This window comes from Fopius arisanus, unplaced genomic scaffold, assembly GCF_000806365.1.
Source record: "Fopius arisanus strain USDA-PBARC FA_bdor unplaced genomic scaffold, ASM80636v1 scaffold00025, whole genome shotgun sequence".
Lineage (NCBI taxonomy): Eukaryota > Metazoa > Arthropoda > Insecta > Hymenoptera > Braconidae > Fopius > Fopius arisanus.
This window is the reverse complement of record NW_011887764.1, coordinates 916,621-939,412: the sequence shown is the minus strand read 5'-3', so window position 1 is coordinate 939,412 and position 22,792 is coordinate 916,621. Positions and strand designations below refer to the sequence as shown.

Genomic DNA, 22,792 nt, shown 5'->3' with positions numbered 1-22,792 from the left:
GGGAAAACTTGCTGTAGTTAAACGATTTACATTGGTTACACCAACAAATATTCGTGAGGAAGATTTCTATCGCGACGAAAGCAAAAATGGTGATCGCTCACTTGAATTAAGAATTGGAATTTTTTCAATGGCCAATATATTGGCCCGCGGTGTTGTATCGTGGTTTAAATAAGGAAAAGCTCTTCAAACTTTTGAGCAGTAATAATCGATAATAATCTGGATTTTTAATTATACAAGTTTGAATTCAATCTCAACTGAAGTGATCGTGACAGTTGATTTTCAATGAAACTTTTCATACTCATGGTGAGAATTCCACATCAAATTTAATTGATATGAGGTGTTAATTTGACAACAAACTTACAAAAACATTAATAACACCATTAAAAGAATAACTGATACGTTTTTTGAGGCTAAGTGCATTCTTTTTTATTTTTTAAGGAAAATTGGGCACATCCAGGGTTATATACTAGTCTCTCTAAAATTTGCTTTGGATGTTCACTTTAATTAGTCGAGAAGTAAAAAAAAACATGAAACGTTGATAACCCTCGAATTACACCGGAGTCTCATTTGTTTTTGGAGTGGTCTATCCAGTGAATTCATCATGCGACCTTTCTCAAGTCCAACGTCAGTTGAATTAACCGAATGAGTTCATCTCGAAGCGTTGAGTTTAAGTAGGGAGATTGAAGAGGATCGTGATGACGAGAGCTAATTGATATTAAAAATTCAAATTGCATCCGCACTAGCGAAACCCCGAGCTCGGCCTAACCCCGCAATGGAAATTTATACGTATTCGTATTTCACGTTTATGACGTGGAATAATGTAAAAACGGACGGGAGGAAATGTAGACTCGATACGGTGTTTCGCGTCGGCATGCACTAAAGCAAACGAATTTATCCGCGATAACGTGATGATATCTCCCGGGGATTATCAAAATGGCTGTGGCGCGTGCTCCTCCGGTGCGTTGGAAAATTTTCCGAGGGAATTTAGCCCACACCACCTCTAATATCATTAGAACGAACGTAAACAATTCCAGACATTAAGGATTTTCCAGTCTTTCCCCGAAATTGCCGTTTTATTGATTTTTCTGGAAAACTTGCGGTGCGATTAATGTGGCGAAATATAACGGTTTTCCCGCATTTTTTATAATCTTTTAAAAATAATCCTATTGACAATTTTAGAGAAAAATAAAAAAAAAGAGGGCATTCTTAATTTCTGGCGAATGATTCCATAAAAAGTGATGGATTCATCTGTTTTTTTTTATTTGTCGGCATGAAGTTCTTTCAACGCGTTTCAATTGTATTTCACGGGGGACTTGATTATCACGAATGGAATGGAGCGCCATGTGATCCATTTTTTTCAGTTTTTTGGAAGCAAAAGGGATGCGGAGACGAACAAAAAGCACGCGGCAGTGGGAGAAACGGAAGTTTTAATCGAAAAAGTTGGAACAATGCTGGCCGCAGCCGTCATTCGACAATAAAGACCGTCCCTCGACTCCTCCGTCGTGTCGTAAACGATTTACCATTTTTCCTCGGCTCCAGGAGTCTTTATGCAGATCCCAGACGTGCATGAAATTCCAGTTTTTCCAGTTTATTTTTAACGAAAAGTTGCAGATTGTCCGTCAGAAGTTTTCATTCGGGGGTTAAGTGGGAGGGAGTTGTGATGTTCTTCGTAATTTTATATACAATTTGGAGATGAATGTAAAGCGAAAGTTCTGCGTATTGAATTTCGCCACTGGGATGAGAGTAAAAACGTCCAAAAAGTCCGTGGATTGTGAAAGTTTTCACCGCGTTGTTCAAAAGTCACTCAGCCGACTCCTAATTCTTTGAATTGTTCTTCTCTAAAACAATGAAAATCAATCTTTACATATGCGCTCACAAGGAAAAATTTCCATTTCATTTTTTTTCTCTACATTTGTCCAATTATCTACACATTGAGCTGTGAATAATAACATAATCAGACATGATTAATTATTTGATGGAAGTGAGTGATAAATTCCTATTAGTGAATGTTTTCGGGGAGTAAGAATTTTATTTTCTGTAAAATCTAGTAATTCTGGAAGACGAGCTGTTCTTTGTAATTCATGTTAACTCATGTTTCTTCATTGAAGCGCAAGGTATTATCGAAAATTCCCTGAGATCACTATTTCCCCTTCGAACCCAGATGTTGTATTTCCGATGATTACCGAATATTTATACGACACTCATCAGACGATATCCCTGAAGTATTGATCCTTCTCCCCGGGATTTACATATTTCCTCGTTTGAGAAGATCCTAGTTCCCGGCATGTCTTTTCCATCACCCCGAACACTCGATAGCGATCCTCTTTACCGACGAGACGACCCACCCCACTGGGACTCAGCCAATTTGCATCGAGAAAAAAAGAGGACACATATCCATAAAGAAAATGCTTGAAAGTATGTAAAAGATCCGGTTGCACAAGTCCTCTCCTTCGCCGGAAAATTTCATCTCAGTTCCATCCTTTTATCTTCCTTCCGTTTCGCATAAATTCCAGACTTGATCCCCCAAAAAAAAACGTCGATATAGAGACAAGTCTCAAGAAAGGATTTGTTCATTATTTGATTAATTAAATACTTCTTTAATTGACAAACGAAGAAACTTACATCAAGATTCTTGAACTCACAGAGTTTAAAACTTTCGGGGGTAGTTGAGATTTTAAAGTCTCAAGTGAAGTCTTTCGGAAGATCATTTGTGAATTAATAAATTTCGAAAATCTCGAATTCTGTCTTCGAAAGTTTTTGACGAAAAATCTTAATTTCCATTCAAATCTCAATTTAATCCATTTGACATTCTGGATAAGATGATAAATCCGAAGATAAAGTTTTATTTTTTGTCCGTTAATTTATTGTCTGAGCGAATTCTTTAAAGACGTCCCCGAGAACATCCGGAATGGAATGAACATCGAGAGATTACCACAAAGGATCTAATTAATTAATTGATTAAGCGAGCGAGTTTCATTGGAGGCGACGAAGAGGAAAGAAAAGGTTGTAGTAATTAAGGGTGAAAAATGGTGATTGAATTTCCAAGAGGCCGGGGACATTTCACAGGATGAGAGGGAAAAAAGTCGCTAAAGCGTCCAAAGGATGCAATCGTCGAGTCTGCTATGGCAAGTTGAAAGGAGTTGGACCGACGGGGGAAGATCTATCGATCTTCCGTTTTCCGGTGTAACACCAGGAGCCAAGGAGAGTTGCATTCTGCCACAGGGGCTCTCGAGAATGATGGCTTCCGCTTCTTGCCTGGACTTCCTTATCGAGTGGATAAATCGATGGAGGATTCTGATTAATCGTCCCGAGGTACACTGAATTATTTCGAGGTGTTTAAGCGTCTTGCTGCGCAAATAAGATACGGACGATCAGACAAGAAATAGAGTGTTCTCATGCTTCATTTTGGTTTGTTATGGTTTCAGGATCATCGTGTTCTCGATATTAATTGCTCTACCATTAATTACTTTACAATTCAACATTTAATTTTGGTATTTATGCAAATTTTTATGTTGAATTATATTTATTTATAGTAAAGAAAGAAAATTCACCCGAACTCAGCAAAATTCATTTCAGTCACCATCATTAATTCATCGTTATTATTAATTAATATTAGAGATAATAATAATAATTATTATTCATTATTGCTATTTTCTTTTCGGTGTAAATTTATTTTGAAAATTTTAACTCGACAGGTTTGGAACTAAAAAAAAAAAATAAAGCCGGCACGGACTTGAGTTTTCAAAAATTCCGGGAATGAAGAATAAATATTAAATGGCGTGTCTCTTAGGTTGTTCGGGATTTCCGTGAAAATCCTCGGAACGGGTAAATCTGAAGAGGTAAAAAATCTAGTCTCCAGCAGAAACAAAGATAAAATACAGCAGCCCGGATTTTACTCATTACATCAGACCGGAAAAAATGCAGTGAAAAAACTTTTAATCCATTCAAACGCCCCCCGACATAATTAGTCACGCGTTTGTCACATACGTGGACGCGTAGAAGAGTTCAACAATTCCCCATATTTTTTTGTTCATCACTCTTTGTCCCGCGAGACCATGAGATGAATTGTTCCTCAAATACATTTTCATCCACGTCTCGCCGTTGTCTGGGTTATCCAAACGAGGAGGTCATTTCCTGGGGATTAAATCGCACGCGTGGGGAAAAGGATTGATGGGGTGTCAACAATCGGGTGGGTGCCCCCGGGGTTTAATTGTCAATGCTCAATTATTCTTTTTTTCGGATCGAGATAAGATCTCCGAGTCGAAGGGATGATGGAGTAGAGTGCACTCTTGCAAAACGACCGAATAAGGGGATGTCTGTACCGCTGTAATGAGAAACGCCAGTTTCCCATTTTCGTATTTCAATTTCACTACAAAAAAAAACACTGAGAGAAAAATTTGGTAAATTATAGTAAATCTATCTGTTTTTAAAATATATATATATTTTTTAATGGTATAGGCTTTATTAAATTAGATTTGAAACAATTGAAAATATTTTTAAAGTTAATAACTATTTGATAGATTCACTGTAGTGAAGAAAAACATATAACGCTATAGTTCGCCAGTTGTGTTATGTGTTTTTTTTTTTTTCAATATTTGAAGGAGTAAATATAGTAGAATTGTTCAGACAATCACATCCTATCATGGAATCCTTCGCAATCGGGAGGAAAAAAATTCAAGTTGATGGTTATGGGGGAATATCCTATTCAATTTCATTTGGTGGGGTATTGCGACGGACAGAATAGAATGGGACAACTCATGAATAATATTTGAGTATTCTTCAGTCAGTGGTAAATACGGAAAACAACTTTTCTCTGTTTCTGAGTTGAACCGCGGATCCCATTGTCGATGAGGGGTTTTTGAATATTCATTGGATGCAACCCTCGTCGAGAGGGGGTGGATTCCTATCGGATGCTTGAGAAAATATTGAATTGTTCGGGTAATTTTTGGGGAATGGTGACGTGAATTGACACTGCATTCATTACTGATAGGGAAATCGAATTTCATTGGAGTTTCAGGGAAAGTTTCTGAGAGTGCGAAATAATCATTCCAGGAACGTACTATTTAAAATAGAATTGTTAAGTAACATTGGAAGAGTTGATGAATTATTTTGTCTGACAATTTTAAATTGTAAACTGAAATATTTCCTTTTTTTTCGTGCATAAATCTGGAATTTGCAAAATTCCTTAAAATCCCAGGAAAACGAATAAAAATCGAATGAATTTATTGAATTCGCAATGAAACGAAAATTTCCGAGGAAAATTTCCAAGGAATTGAAATATTTTTTTATTGATAGAAATAGGAAATCATTGATAATAAATGAATTCATCGAGGTAGGGATTAGTCCCCGAATGGAAGAATTCTTAGAACTCCATTGATCTTTTTGACCAAAGGAAAAATCTTCCCCCAGAGATTGAAAGAAGAGGGACTCAAAATCTACAGACAACGATAAAACCCAAACATTGAAAGAGTTGATATGCTGGTGTATCCCTGAGAATAGTGGAATATCAAGAATCTGAAATTCACTTTGCCGGAAATTCCCGGCTGAATGGGAATCGACGAGGGAAGTAGTCGGGAAAATAACGGAGGAAAAAAAAGCAGTCGGTGGAGACAAAAAAAAAAAGTGGAGAATAAAGAAAGAATGGAGGTGTAGTGGTAGTGAAAGAGGGAGGAAAAAATAATCATGGCGCTGGGGAATGGCACGAGGCAAAAGCACGAGTGGAAAGGCTGCCCCGAGGCTTTTCCACCATTTATTTTTCCCTCTCACCCTTCGACGTGGAATTTCGCATTTCTCCTACTACTCAGCGAATGCATCCCCAAGCACTTTCCACCAGTTTTCTTGGACCCTCACTCCTGACCACCTTCCAGGCATTTTATACTCACTCTACCTAGCGACATCACATGAGTGCAATCGTCCACTTGGAGGCCTTTCAAATTTATGAATAGAGCTAAATAACATCGCATTTTTCCGGGTCAAAAATTTCTTTTTAAACATATATTCTCGTGGTCTTTGTCAACAATCGGCATTAACTATTTTGTTTATCAGTCAAATGGCTATTTAAATTATTTCACGATTTCTACTAATTTCGCGGAATAGTTAAACCGAAAAGGGATTTTTCATTTTTTTGTATCATAAAGTAGAAAAAACTCTATGCCCCACTGTAAAAGTTGTAGATCAGTCTCTGGGCTAGGGATTAAACATTTTTTCTTCAATTTTGGATTGGCATATGTTATTAATATATCGAAGCCCACGATTATTTGATGAAAAAAATTCATTTTGAAGAAACGAATTTGCTTATGTCAAAAAACACAAGAGTCGTTCTCCCCCGATTTTTCCCAGTGCTCCAAAAAATTATTCATGGGGAAATTTAAGACATTCTCTTTCCTAATTAACCACGAGAGTATTTTTAAATCCAATTATTCATCTATCGTTTTTCGATCGCAGTTATTACGAGAATAAGAAGAGAATGGATCTACTGAAGCGACTCTGTCTGCTCCCTAATTAAAAAGAAGGGAAAACTTCCGATCCAATTACATCGCCGGTACTATTTGCCATCAAATAATTGTGATGGGACGACAGGAAATCCATAGAGTATTGTCTCGGAAAACTCTATTTACCTCGTTACATCGACTTTCAATATTGAATAGTCCGGTATTGAAATAAGCAATGTATTAATGTCAGCTCGATGAACCAAACGGAGGGAAAATGTCACGAAAATTGCCATGAAAATGGCATAGAGCATTCCCAAAACTATTTTCATATCATAAAAATGATAAAACAATTACTATAATCTTAATTATTACGTATTTTACCCGTTGCTTTAAAATATCACCTCCAAACCATGAGACAAATGGAAAAAATAAAAATTAATATAAATCAGCATTAAACAATGCAATACATCATTTTTGTTCATAATTATTTAGTGATTAAATTTCTTGAGAAATATTTATATTCTGTCGGATAATTTTCTTGAATTTGTGTAGAAATTTTCGAAATAAGAATTGTGCCTGCAGTTAAGTAACAAGAAATTTTCTCCGTGAAACAATCTCCTCAATTCAGGAATTACCGCTCAGGATAGGTGATATTTAACCCTCTTACCCCAGATTCTCCAGAAAATCTCGAGAATAACAACCGCAATGGACTTATCTCCCGCCTCACACTCACCGGTGAAACTCCGAATAAATTCCCCTGGATGACACAATAAAACTTCCAGACATTGTTTTATTGGGTTGAGTATAGTGACTCAGTCTCACCTGACACTTCATCCCCCTGGCAATATAGCTGAGAAATATGATGCTACACCCCTCAGAGTTTATGTGATACGTGCACTCGAGTTCTCTCATATTCCGGGGAATTCCAGGTAAATTTCCTACAACTTTCTGTCCAAAAAAACGGAAAAATTCAAATACCTCGAAAAAAGTACATAAAATAAACAGGATTGTTCTCTATTTCCCGCGTTTCTATAATTATTCCTCCAAAACAAAACAATCAATCGATTCAATTTTATTTCGCTGTCTTCAATTATGTGGTTTTTACCTCAAACAATTTTTATTAAAAAAATTACCGAGCTGTCGTTTAAAAAAATATATAAAAAATACCCAAATCCAAAAAATTTTTGTCTCAAGTTCAAAACGGACAATCTCAAACAGAAATTATTGATTTAGCAGCTACTTTTTTAAACTATTCACCATAAGAATTTATGTGAATAATGAGATGCCGTCAAGTAAATATTTTAGTAACAATTTTACACGACAACAAGCTTAATTAATTCCGGGGGATAACGATAAATTTATGAATTTCCAAGTAATTGGTTCGATCTTGGTGGATTTTCCCCCAAATAAACATGACAGCAATCACCGAGACATTCATCCAATGAATAAACCCGAACAACTGGCGAAAAGTAATCAGCCCCTCAAGATACGATCGAGCCCGAAAAGCGAGGAATGGCTTTTCGTTCGATGAAATATCCCGTGAAATGTGGGCAGGGCTGCATAAATGGATTGGCAAACTCGAGTTATAGAAGATCTCTCTGACTCATTCCACCCCCCGCCCCCCCATTTTCACCCCCCAATTCTCTATCGCGGGTCATTCGTTCCAGTCTATTTCTCTCAATGGTGCTCGGACGGATGCATCATTGATGCAAAAAGCTCAGCACATTTGCTTCCAATTAATCATCAAAACCACTCTTCTCCATCCTTTCAATATCTCCAGAGTGAACAAAACGTGCCGAGATTAAACATTACGGAAAATTACATTGAAAAAAAAAAAACACTCTGCAATTGAAAATTCATTCACTCGAGAGAACACGCGTCACTTCTAGAATTTTTTTTTTTTGTACTACCTTTCAATTCTTTTTTTAATTATAATCTTATTGGAAAATTACCATTTTTTCTAGCATACTGATTTAAACAATTGCAATCAATGATGAATTGTACAGATATTTTATATTACTGTGGCGTTGTTAAAAATTTCTATGTTTTTTATTTAAAGCTTTAAGTGTAATTTTTTAAAAGCGTAGACTAGTTAATTAATTAGATTAAAATTAGACGTAAAATAGATTTTATTACAATGTGAATGGAGGCACATTGGGAAAACTCCTGGAATCTACGAGCAATCGTCCTGGATGTTGGTAAATAAACACGAATTCCCATACGACCTCGGTATTCCGAAATTAATCAAAACTCCATCACCCGGGGATTGCCCTCCGCAGAACACAACTCCAAAAACTCAGTCAATTTGAAATTCACCGATACCATGACTCATTACTGGTCAGGCCTGTTAATGAAAATACCCCCGGGATAACCATTCCGGCAATAACGACAAAGTTAATATTTGCAGAGCCCAACTGGGCACTGGGTTTAATTATTGTACCCCCCTCCGGAGTTTTCGGGAGAGAAAAGGGTCATGAATTATAGCTGTGTTATAAAACCTCCGTAACCAGGTATACAACGGGTAATAATTATTGCGGCAACTCATCCGAGAAAAATTGCACTTTATTTACTACCCCGCCTGTCTCCCAAAGAACGAATTTAATTAATTTTACCGTCTCTTGTTCATTGCACGGGATTTTTCATTCCAACGTTTCTTTCACTTGGATTTCGCTAGCCGTCGACGGATCAAATAGAAGAGGAATGGGGTAATGGATGATTGAGAAATGTGAGAAAAAAATAAAACGGCGAGGAGTATTAGGAATCTTCTGTCCTCTTTTGGCTAAAATTACCGATTTTTTTAGTTTTCTGACGAATTGTTGATGGAAATGACCGGAAAAAATATAATGCTTTCGCATTTAATCATTAGTTTATGACTGACAAAGTTTCATGAGCGTGCAATGATTTCCCTGTGTTTTTTTTTCTATTTTTATGAATTTTTCACAAGTTTAGAAAAAGCATGATTATTTTCCAGACTTTTCCTAGTCACTTCCGTAATCGATACGCGACCTAAAGTTCCGTAATTTTGATTGAATATTCCTCCGGGTGTAGGGTATTGAATGTTCCTTATGAAAAAATGAGTTTAAGCGGGATTGAGGAATATTTTTACCCGCAGAGGATGGACACGAGGATAATGGAACATTACACGTTTGGATAGGCAAATCAGGATGTTGATGTGCGGTTTTCCGGTTTCCTCCCTGTCGACTTGATTAAGTAGTGGTTAACACAAGCCCCTCAAGCAGGGACCACCCCTCTATGTACTACTACCCCCTCACTGATGGGGATTTAGTCTACGGTGAATATCTGGGATTTCGGACATCGCACCAGAGGGATTTAACGGTCTCCCGCGTCGACGCACCTCACCAGCATCCCAAATTATTCACAGTAATCTCCGGTGATAGAACGAAGAGGTTTTTAAAAGGTTCTCCACGAAAATTCACGATTTCGATCTCATCTCAAATTATTCAGCAATAATAAAGCAAGCTTATTCTTTCAAATGTTCTTTAGTATGGGGCAATCTATTCTAGAATATTTGCAATAATCTTATATATTGTGGATAATATTATTGATGACAATTTTGAGAACAATTACTTTCGTTGTCTGTTGTTAAATTATACTCTGATTTGACATGTTTTTATTAGTTCATGAATTATTTTCTAGGATCACTGATGACAGAAATGCCATTATCTTAATAGGTAAAGAGATCAATCAAATAATCTTGAATTTATCTTGCAGTTTATTTAATTTTCAATAAAAATTTGAGAAGAAATTCAGAAAATTATCAAGAGCTATTCAGTAGGGAAGGGCGAAGTTTACTGGTTTCCAGGTCGAGTTTTCCGCAAATAACTCTGAATTTAAAAGACATATGGAAATTTGCTCAGGAGGTCTTTTGTGGACTGGATAGAGAGCTACAGAAAAGGTCCTCAGAAAAATGTAGCTATCTCTTTTAATTCCAGAGATATTCCTTGAGAACTCTTCATTATACCGAATTCTCTTTTTCTTCCCTGGAATTCAAGAGTTAAATCTCTTATCTTTAATGATCCCATTTCCGGTTGGAAATACCCCGACAGATCAGACTTTAGAACTTGAAGATGTGCCAAGAATCCTTTTATCAGAGAATAAAATAACCCGATACGAAAGCCAAAACAATATCAAATTTTTCCCTAAAAATTTGTTGAAAAACGTTAACCGATATTTTATCTTTCGGCTAGACATAAAAAAAATATATGACGCCCAGAAATTATTCAAGACCGTTATCTCCCGAGCGACGAAAGCCTCATATTTTATTTAGCCCGAGTATGACAAGATAAACATGGATTTAACCAGTGGAATCGACTCGTCTGTTCCGCTTTCAACGTACCGAAAAGAATTATCGAAGGGAGAGTAATAAAAAAATAATAAAAAATAGTTAAAAAATTTCAGCGGGTAAATCCAGTAATTTCACGTCGTGTTTGGATGTAAAGGGTATGTCACGTAGTTGAAAGGGTGCAGGGCGAAATGAGAGGTATATCCAGTGGGAATGAAGTGACGGGGGAGCCCTTTCCCGGGCCTGAAACTGACAGCATCCTCACGTCTCTGTGTCCTATCGTTCACCATTTCGAACGGCACCCGATTTTCGGGGTTTGGTGGGATCGAAGCCCGAGGAAAACCACCGGGAAATGCGATATGGTTTGAGGCTATTTGGTGAGTAGCTCGTGGAGAGAACCAGTGGTCAAACAGAATGGTTAAACTCGATGGTTATTCCTCTTTTTCATTTTATTCTGATGGGATTGCACCGACAGAATATAATAATTCTTTTTTTCCGCTACACCCACACCACATGGAGAGAAATATTTAGTAAAATCTGTTTCGAAGTGGTAAAACTAGGATAAGCGCATTTATTTCGAAATCAATTTCTTGTCAATATCTTGAAATTGAACGGAAATAACGATATTTTTAAAGAATTTTTAAATCTTTTTTGTAGCTCTCCTATTGTTCTATAAAAAATGTTTATGTGAAATAATTTAATTTAAAAAATAGTTTAACGAGCAGAGACATTAATAAATCGACAACGCTTGATGCTAATATTCCACGCGTTTTCCTGGTACAATTCTATCCGACCATTGCCTCACACAATTTCCGGCGCCACCCAAAACCCAAAAAAATTTATCGATACGATAAGTCTATCTCCTTCTACAGAACTGCGGTACTGATATAATAATAAAATAAAACAACAGATCTAAAAAAAACTCAGAACTCTCGAGTTTTCTCGAATTTTCACTATTGGATGAATATATTATTCAAAAATTGAAAAAAAAATGCATTCAACGCTCAAAATGCATATCCGAGCTCCGGAGATGATGCAATTTGCAGGGGTACGCTAAACCCCGTTGGGAAATCATGAGTACATGCCGCAACACGTCTGGGTATAAGGTGTTAATTACTCGAGATATTGGACTAAAACGCTCTGACGTGTCTGATGCCACCACTATTAACGCTCCCAATACACCAGGGATGATCACAGGATTGGCACATGTCCCAAAACTTTATCCACGATAAATAGCGAATTGTAAATCAATCAACTATACGAGGTGAAATCACGCGGACGGAGACGGAATCCGAGACATCGGCGAACCGCGAAAAAACAGTTTGAGGAAAGAAGATTTACTTGATACGGGAAAATACTTTCTCATCAATTTAAAAACTCGGCAAAGCTCCCGATAAATCCCTCACGGAGATTTCCCCATTACCTGAATTGACAAGGGAATAATTTATTGCATTAACGCAGAAAAATGGAATTTTAAGTTACGATTATAAAATCGTTATAATTTTATATGTTATGATTGTATATACATATGTAATTGGCGGTTACAGTTTTTTGGGTGAAATGCATTTTACTTGTGAGAGTAATTTTTTTTGGTATGACTTTATCGAGGAATTTGACATTTTTAGAGAGAAATAAATCGATGGCCGGCCTTTGTCATGGGGAGCGTAGGTTATTCGAAAAAAATGGCGAGTAATAAACGAGCGGGTAATACTGGTAAAATTGGGGCCAAGTTTTTCAGCATTCAAGACAACAGGAAGGTTGAGTGCTCCTTTGTGGAGACTCTTGGAGGCCTTCGAAAAAGACCGTGACCCGGCATTAAAGTACCACGAGCTTCAGTCCATTTCGAAGATTTAAATGTGGAATGCCTTTTTAATTGAAGGAAAAATTTATAAAAATATTGTAGTCCAATCGCAGGATTTTTTTTTACAAACAGAACCAGACAAATCACCTGTTTCGCGTTTTGAGAACGGCGGGAAATTATTCCGGAAAATTCTAGAACTAGTAATGCAAGAATTTTTATTGAATTTTCCCGTAAGTCCGGAAACTTTCGTCAAGAAATTTCTAGCATTTTCTATCGATTAATTAAACTGAAATTTGAAAAAATGAAAAAATTTTTTTTATCGATTATTTATAAAATCTAAACGAATTTTAAAAGAGAAAACCATATATTATTGAATTTACAATATAAATAGAAAATTCGATGGAACATTTCACACTATATAAAATGTTTCCATAAAAACCAAAGTTTGTAATGTCTAGAATTCCCTAGAATTGAAAAAAATCAATAATGAAGTTTTATCTATGAATTTTCAGAACTATAAATGAATACTGGCTTAAGAGTTTGATCCGAAATATTAAAAAAATTATGAAAATCGGCATTTCACCACACGATTACATGAATCGTCACGTAATTTCCCTCGGTATTTTTCTCGAAATGAAAAGAGTTGGCACTTTTCCCGCATACAAAACATGTCTCAGGGGCAATGTACGTGGCTCTCGATGCTTTGTTAGTCGAGGAACACTTCTCAACTGAATTTGTGCCACCCTGAAAGGTTACGGGGATTCTAAATATAACGTCGGGGATGTAGGCCTCCCTTTCAGCTTTAAAGAGTATGTACGCACGAAGAGAAATATTTATTAAAATTTACCCCCAAGTTTTCCAATTGAGGAGTATATTCGTCGCCATTGACCATTATCTTCATGAGAATTTCCAGTAACAATTACATAACGCTCAGTAAAAGTTGTGTGAAAAATGGTCATTTTACCCCGGTACTGGGTCATTTTACCGCAATTTTGGTAAAAATTGCCGTAATTTTTCTGTGTATTTTTCAACAATTTCTTGATTTAGAACAAAGAACTGCCTCAAAAAAAATTTTTTTGTTATAAGGAAATATTCTTTTGTCAACTTCGGAATCGTGAAATCACCTGATGAATAATTAAATCAATAATTCAATAATAATTCGTAAATTATTGATAGGATTGTCATTATTTAAAGACTCACGAAGTTTAGTGGTGGATACAATAATTTCCATGCATTTTTTCTACGGTTTTGTGATTATTTTTTTAAATTTGGAAAAAACGCAAGAAAATGTTCGCACGACTTTGGAACTCTGTGAGTCATTAAATAATAATAGACCACAATTTTAGCGAAACGGGTGTAGAATACCTTAAGATATTGGATGATTTTAAAAAGCACTTCAATGAAATTTGGCTCATCGCTCTGGTTCCAATTTCCTTGAAATCAATGAGGATGGCAATCGAAGAGAGAATTTTACGTGCCGATTGTAAATCCGAGAGAATTCGCCATCTCACTTGGATAATTGAGTTCCACCCATCAATTACACCGGGAAACCAATAAAAGTCAAGTCACCCTCAGATTTGGATTCCAAATCATACGGATTTCCTCTGAGCAACGCTATTTGCGCATTCCTGTTTAGACACAAATAGCTATCCAGTATTTATAGATCGAGAAATTGATATGTCGCGGGATTCGGAGAATATGAGTTGTCAATTCCTGTGGAATCCGGGGACTCCAACTCTTCACTTCCAACGAGTTACGGTTTCAGTGGGATTTCGGAGAATCATTATTTAATGAAATAACAAAATAGAACTGGCAATTGTTATTCAATTATTTCATGGAAAATAACAAAAATTGGTTTGTGCACTGTTGCAAACTATTACATTATTATTGCGATATGCCAACCATATTTCAACGGAAATTTTAGTTCTACAAAAAATTTCAGTAATCCGTCAGTATATACAGCGCTAAAATTAATCCCCGAAATTTCTCTCTACGAAGGAACTTTGACGTATAAATAAATAAAAAAACACATAAAAAAATGAATTATCTAACCAGATAACAAAAAAAGCGTTAATTCCAGAGACCCAGGATTAGCTCCGATTCCACTATCCTCCGAGTAAACAAGAAAGTCATTTATTTATTTGGGATATCTCACGCTCATAAATTTTCCTTACCCCAGAATCCTAAAATGGAGTATTCCTAAAAGTAAGCAATTATTCCCGTGTGCTCGCGGTTTCCTCGCAAGTTGCAAGTCAACTGTCCATTAAATTAAATTTTTCTCCAGCCGTCCAACAATTACCGCGTCGCGCTCCGTTAATTTTCCCCCGTTAATGACGATTTTATTACCTTCAAGATTGCATGTTGACACAGAGGGTGTTACCCTCGCTTGACTGGTCACAGCTAAGAGAAAGGGTGTTGCAGTTATCTGAAATGTTTTGGATTTCGGCACATCCTGTTTCAAAACACTATAACTCTTAGCACGTCTCCTGAACAACGGTGAATCCAGAAAGCTGTCATCATACTGCGGCATCTTTGTACTGATGCAATTATCAAAAAATTATCCACTGCACAGTTTGTATTTGCGTTGCATAGTAATTATCCGGTGTTGACAATCATTTTTAACGGTAAGTCGTCGAGGAAATGTGAGACGAGACGCCAAAGCCTTCACCGCAATCACCAACCACTGATTTTTTTAAAATTTTATTATTATTATTTCAGCTACTGCTTTTCAATATCCGTTGACATCCGTGTTTAGCATCTTGCGGTTATCTCAAGTCACTGATATCTCCGTCGACTCGATTACCCTTGTTTCATTCATTGAAATAGTCAGTTGCATTCAGAAGTTTTTATGATCTGTTGCTCTGAACTTTGTCCGATTATAACTGATTCACGGCCGCAGACCGCATTTTCTGGGTCAAAAAATACTCACAGGCATTGAATTAACACTTTACTTTTTACTCATTATCCACTGAATTGAATGAAATAAAATTCTTTTTATCTGTGTTATGAGTTTTTATGGGTCAAAGTAACACTTGCAGTGTTTAATTGCAAATGCGGAGAAGAATTTTAGGGATGAATAAATAGAAGAAATACTCGGACATCCTTGATAACATCGGCAATGGACCGGATACGATCTCAAAATCTATTTCTCAACATCTTCACCCAACGATATCCGACACCAAACTGTCTACCGTGCAATAATCAAACTATAAACCGTCGACAGAACGTTTCATCCTCACTAGAGCGAGCACACAATCGAGAAGGGCGAGTTAACAAAGTGTCACCCAATGATCCAAGGCGTTATTTCAACCGTGAAAAATGGCCCCAAACAAGCTGCCTCCGCAGAGAGAAAAAGTTTCTTCATGTTAGAAAAGAAGTTTTCGGTATTGTAGAAAATACACTGAGAGAAAACGCTACTTTTGTCAAAGAGGATTTACGTGATGCAAGAAATCTGATAAATAATTTCGCTTTCACGCCGAGAGACAAAAGTGCTTCGACATTCACTTGTACCGATTTTCAAGTTTCTGCAGGAGTCTTCCCATAAATTCATGTGATTTGCGTTATTTATAGATAACCCTATAGCGATCTATTGAATTAATCTCACTGCCTGATTTCTCATCAGCTGCAACTGAGAAATTGCTGTTTCGATTAATGAAAATTTTAACATAAAAAATAACAGATAGAATGCTGACTACGTGAATTCATGAAGACGACATCATTCTAGTCTTTAAAATACACTGAGAAAAAATGTTGAAAAATTTTCAGAAATAATTGACGGGTGGATCTTTTCGAGGAAATGTTCGGCACAGAGAAAAATATTTAATCAAAACGATTTATATTTTTTTGAATTCCAGAGAGAGAAGTCGTCAAGGAAATTGGGAAGGAAAAGGCGATGAGTATTCGTGAGAAATAAATTAACAATAAAGCTTAAAAACGCTATATTTTTTCAGGTCGATTTTATCAACCATTCCTCAGAATTTGTGAGGAAAAATTTTCAAATGAGAAGATATCGGCAATAACTCCTTAAATCGATAACTAGAACAATTCAATACAATTCTTGTGTGAATTGTATCTTTCTCGTCAAAAGGGGTATATGTTCTGTTCTACCACCAATCTATTTCTTTTTCTGCCCCATCCACAAATTCCGTCAGATCTCCCAAAACCAAGTTGCCCACGATCATCCGTAATTATAATATCTGTACTTGCGACCCAGTTTAAGATGTGATTACAGCGACACTTCCCGTTTGCCTCATGCTACTCATAAGTCTCCCTCCTCGTCTCGGTATTTTTGGAGTTTGCGGACGGTTTGGTTTCACTTTCTCCCCCTGTTTTAGGAAACAGATGTGGCACAACAAATTTCTCTAGTAAAAATCGGTACCTCACGAGAAAAAAATACTGAGGATTTGAGCCGAATGTTTTTGTTGCAGTCTGGATTAGCAGCAGTGGTATCTACTAACCGATCGGACCTTGATCGCCAATCACGGGGCACCCTACATGCTCCATTTGTTCATGCCACAAAGTTCCACGTCATTTCACTCGACTTTGAAGTCCACACCAAAACCAGTAGCGAAACAGTCAAACGATCCAAGTCAATTCGGTCCTTACCTGCTTTTTTTACATCTTCGAATCTGAGGCAGATATCGAATGCTCAAAGAGAACCTTTTTTGTAGTGCTTGTTCAAAGCTACAAAAAAGATTCTGACACAAATTTCAATATCTGCGATCACTTCTGAGATATTTGTTGAAGCCTGATAAGTCAAAATGGACTTGGAACTTTTTATCGCTTCGCTATTGAACTGAATCATCGATTCCATTTGAATGCAAAAGCTAAAACAATTAGCGAAGTGCCGCACTATGACAATTTGATCAATTGCAATTAATTCTTGACTATCCCTCGATGTTCTATCGATTCCGTTTGAAGATTTGACTCTGGACTTTTCATTGGTAATGGAAAATTGTGGGAAATGTGAAGATAAATCTCAGTGAGAGAGACTGTAATTACTCTTTTGATCTTCTGCCGATTTCGTTCGAGGATTTAGTTCTGGCTCTTTCATTTTTAATAGAAAAATAGAGGAAATGTGGAGACAGACCGAAGCGAGAGCGACAAATGGCCAACCGGCTTGGCCGCGAATCAGAGGTGGACTGTCCGCTGCAGGAGAGCAATTGGACAGCAAAATGGACTGACTTTGGCTTGGGAATGAAAGCTTGTCTATTTTAACAGACCGAGGGGGTTCTGAGGACGGAGCTGTTGTAGGAGACGCATTAACTCATCTGCGCTAACTGTTTGTCGGATGGAATTATTGAGCAGGCGTTCTGATTGTTTAGCTCTGGGTGACAGTTTGCGTCATCAGTCGGTTGTATTAGGATCAATTGAATCGTTCCCGCTATTCCTACGGTAGAAAATTTTTTTAAAATATATGTGTCATGCTACGGCCTAGGCGTCGGTCTGTAAAGTTACTTGGGTATTCTTATCTTGATGTTGACGCTTATATTTTGAAATAGTTAATTCATCCATCTCATTTTTTCTATTCTGACTAATCAAGAATGCTATATAATCTAACGTTTCGAGAATTCTATTAGTAGCTCAATTAACAATTATAATTACAATGATTAAACTGCAATTTTCAACTGAAAAGCTCAGGAGAATTTCAGTGGATGAATGGGGAATGCTCAAAATATGATGGAAATTTCAGATATCAATTGGTAATGATGTAATTCAAGTCTAGAAAATTATAAATAATTTTAAACTCCGTAATTTCCGTAGCGTTTACTGTACTGTCACCTAATTATTCGATTTTTTTTCTCGTGCGTCAACTACTCTGGAGGCATGATTATAATAATGATGGGAATCGTCAAATGAACATGCATTTCATTGGATGATATCCTCGACGCGTCTCCTTCGAGAGTATCTGCAGTACCCTCGGTAACATCCCCGGAATTTTCAGACTAATTCCATTGGAGTTACTCAACGCCATAATCGGCTTAAATCCTCGTGGAATTCCGAGGATGGACATGTACGTATCCCCTTGAAATTCCCAGTTTGATATACACATCCCCGGACATTTCGAGTGGCGAATGCACCTCTGCACGAACTCGAAGGGATCCTCGAGCCTCCCCCAGGAGATTGAAAAAAAAAATTCTCAACCACTCGAGCATATTCTGAGCTCGAGTTTCTCGGGAGGTTTTCTCCCCGTCCTCGAAAGGTAAACAAGGGTGAGGCATGAATGATTCACCGGGTGGAGGTTAGAGTGAGTTTCCCCGTTGTCGTTTAAGGAAGATCGACAGTTTCCAGGGAAGTTACACCGAAAATAGTTACATATTCATGAACTGCTGACGTAACTGGTGACACCCCCGGTGAATCTTGTGGCTGTGCACGCGTGAAATGGCTGACAGTCCCGAGGAACATGCAATTCCTCCATTTGCATGGATAGTAAAGTCCAAGTCTAGGTTCTTTGATCGAGTCCCCGTGCACAGCTGTATATAACATATTTTTGCGATGTTATATGAAGAGAATATTCCCTGATAATTCACTATTTTCCGACAAAATCAAAGATAGCAAAATTGCAATTCAATTATTATTCAGTATAAATACAATAAGTTGGAGGAATTCAGTCGGATATATTTCATTCTTTAGAAAAAACGTTCAATTAGAAGAGTCTTCTTAATTTTAAATTTAAATTCGTTAAATTTTCTTGATTCATATTAACTTCAATTTTTTTAATGAAATTTTGAAATTCTGCGGAATTTCTTGGAATTTTCGGAAGATTATAATATCGTATCAATTTTCAAATTGTAAAAAAGTGTCAGAAATTTCTCGTCAGTTAATAGTGAAAAGGATTTTCAAGTGTTATTAAAAAAAATTAAATATATTGCCATGGCGGCAATTCGATTAAAATCAATTGCATTGGTACGATTTGTCGGTATCACTGTCCCTTTCATCGTTCACGTAGTAATTGCTAATTTTATATTCTTCTGTGTATTGAAATCAAAGGTGAAAGGGCACATGTGCACGACTTCTAAATAGGTAATTATCTCGATGCCACAATTCCCTTTCAATGTTCCCCTTCATAATCCTCATTTCGGCTTTCTGAAGGATAGACCACAAGTTTGGCCATAGAATTATTTTCAATGACCAGAAAGAACAGCCAACTTAGAATTTAATGAGAGCTGGCTTTCGAGGGGGAACGGACTTCTCTCTTTTCACGTCAATCTCACTTATTCACCTCCACTCCGGATTTTCAGCGGCATCGCAAAATTATTGGCCTTGCCGGTAGCAAATTCCGTTCAGCCACTTTTTTTTTTTGTTACTCAGTTTTCCTCTTTTCATTCCTCAAATGCAGACGCGTTGAGAGAAATACAGCTATGAATTCCAGAATTCATTAGAGAAATGCTCATCAATAACGCAAATTATCGGGATGTTCAACATTCTCTTGCAACTTCTGACTCCGAATTGAACGAGGAAATTAATCACCAAAATTTTAATACATTTAGTTTTTGACCGCAAAGGTCTTTTTTTAATGTTTCAATGGTTACTCTGGTTCTTAAATATTTCAATGGTAATAATATACTTGTTTGTAAAATAATTCCACTGGAATTAATTTCTTTCTCAAAACCAGATGCAATGAACAAATAAAGAAAATAAACAAAATATTCAATCAACATGGAATAAACTTTATTATTTTTCTAAAATAATTGAAGTGGAACGTATATTTTCCAGATTTCATTGATCCAATCCTTTTTCCTCCGAAGACCAAACAAAACTAAAAAATTAAGAATAATGATTAATTTTTCAATAAAAAAAAAACCGAAACGAGAAGAATTCATTACGAACTGGTTAGATTGACGAGAATATAATTTTGTTTCTGTTGTTCTCACAGAGCAATCCGCCCCAGTTACGGCCTGATTCTAGTCTTACCCATCAAATCAACAAGAATTAACGATAATTACGCGAGCGAGTGTATGGAGTATAATGAGATGTGCGTGGCACCAGTTGGTACTGGAATTGATCGTCTTGTATGTGGCCGTTTCAAACAGCATCCTATTTCAGAAGGAAATACGCAGAGGGGTCATTAAACTCCGGATTGTAATGTGTATATCCTAGAGTACAAATACTGCACCTGTTACACCCACTAATGATAGCCCATCGTCAATCCTCGGATATCCGACAATTTTCATACCGGCGAGTGCATTCAACTCATCGGAGCGCATTCAAATCCGATAGATCATCCACGATAATTTATGCACGAGAATTTTCCCTTTTCAAGCGGAATTTCCTACACTTTTTTTCTCCAATCCATTCATTAAATTCTACGAATGAACGTACGCGAAAACAGATAAAAATAATGAGGGTATTCCAATGAACAGAGAAGATTCAGATGTTTTATGAATTTTCAGTAACATTTGCATTTTCATTCTCAATATTAAAATGGAGAAAAATATAAATTTGTGTGAAATGAGAATTTTAGCCCAGAAAAAAACATTTCTTACTCATATAACAAAATTTAAAAAACCAATTTGATTGAAAAGGGAAAATTCATAGAAGTTGTTGATAAATTTTCAATAAACAATGCAAACAAATTTCACGAGAAATTGTAATTGTATTACATTTAGACATGAATTCGTTGGAAAAATAAAGATGTCAGATTTCCAGGGATGAAATACTACAATATTTTCACAAAAGAAAATGGCAATGTGTTCGTTCCGCTCGATATTTGTTGTATAAGAAAATCGTCACGACTTGTGGAAACCGGAATCCCCGGGAAAAATAACAATGACAATATTTGGGAAAGAGAGGACCCCGAAATTTTCTTTATGCGCTCTGATTTGGCTCGCGCGGTTCCATTCACCCGTAGGTTTTGTGCTGAGGGCAAAATACCCCCTGGAATTTTCTCCAGCTGTGTGCCCTCCTCGTGACACAGCTTGTTTGCCCAAGGTTCATTAACGTGGATTATTGCCAGAGGTGCAGCTCTGCTTGCGAAAACAAATAGATGGGACTAGAAATAAAGGGTGGAACGGCTACCATCCATCAACATTCGAGAAATCGAACTGAAGGTCGAAAAAGGGAAAATCCCTTTAATGTCATCCTATATTTATAAATTTATAATTTCATTCCAGAATTTGCATATATATTATTTCATCTTTTCACCCAAGAACGGAATAGCATGAAAGAGAGGAGCGACAAAAGAAATTATACGATATAAATAGAAATAATTAAAAGCATAATTTTTAAGCTTGAAAAAATACCAGAATATTTGTGTCAAATCAAAGGAGACTTCTGCAGTTCAGTAATTAAAGTCCCGAATTGAAAAGAATTTAATTGCATTAAAAGGAATTACTGAAGTTTCTCATTTCGAGGAAATTCAGGATCTCGAATTAAAGCCCGTTCCAATGGACAGTGACCCATCAATTTGACAGTCAATCTGATAACAATTAAATGATTTTCAACTATGCACCCGTAATTATAGATAATCATTTTGTGATCCGAGAGGGTTGTTCGACGGATTTAATTGCTTCTATACTAATTTAAGTAAAAACATAACTATTTTGTCACTTGTATGGTATTATAGTATTGTGTCCCCGTTGGAACATAATAGTCGATAAAATCCCCCAAAAAAGCAGTAGAATGCCCTGGATTGTCGCGTAATTTCGATCGCATGGAAAGTCGAAGGCCAGAATGGTTCGATAGTTGAAATTGTTCTGGTTTCGATGGAGTGTCCCACTGGGGTAGTTCCGGCGCGAAACACGCGCCACCACATGCCCACTCATATGCTTTTGACGTTTGGCGCCCGGTGGAAAGCTCTCCCCCGATTACGAGATAAGCCTCTAGATGTGCTAGATAAGATAATCCGAGGTGTTTTCAGTCGTTTTATTTCCCTGTTTATTTTCAAAAAATAGAACTGACGGCGGTCCCAGGACAACGCCGTGCCCGAGATAATCACCGTTAAAATCACGAGAAATAATTCAAGAAATAGGGGAGAGTATCGCCCCCATGGGGTCACCAGCAGCGAATGCACCACCCGATGCTCTTCCCATGGCAAAACCTTACCTGCGTACTTCTCTAACTTCGGTGTGGCCGCCATGGCGTTTTAATGTGTTGCCACTTTGTAATACGACACAGGACATCCGAGGAGGCACCTTTTTTATCACTATTTCACCATTTTTTCAACCGGCAACTCCGTAAGCTACGCACTAGGTGCCATTTAAATCTAATGTTAAACCGACGTGCTCCGCTACATTTTCGTTTGTCAACCATTTTTCG

General features: G+C 36.9%; 1 protein-coding gene across 5 annotated transcripts in view; it reads right to left on the bottom strand.

Annotated features, from left to right (window-relative positions):
- The window catches only part of C3G (C3G guanyl-nucleotide exchange factor), a 57,029-nt gene extending 34,237 nt beyond the window's left edge, over positions 1-22,792 (bottom strand). For 3 of the 5 annotated variants that reach the window (XM_011301948.1, XM_011301951.1, XM_011301949.1), the window contains exon 1: positions 14,882-15,312. In XM_011301948.1, the coding sequence (XP_011300250.1) occupies positions 14,882-15,065 (184 nt within the window). In that variant the 5' untranslated portion in view covers positions 15,066-15,312. Of the gene's footprint in view, positions 1-14,881; positions 15,313-22,579 lie in introns of those variants that run through there. The other 2 variants (XM_011301952.1, XM_011301950.1) reach the window with 2 other exon arrangements.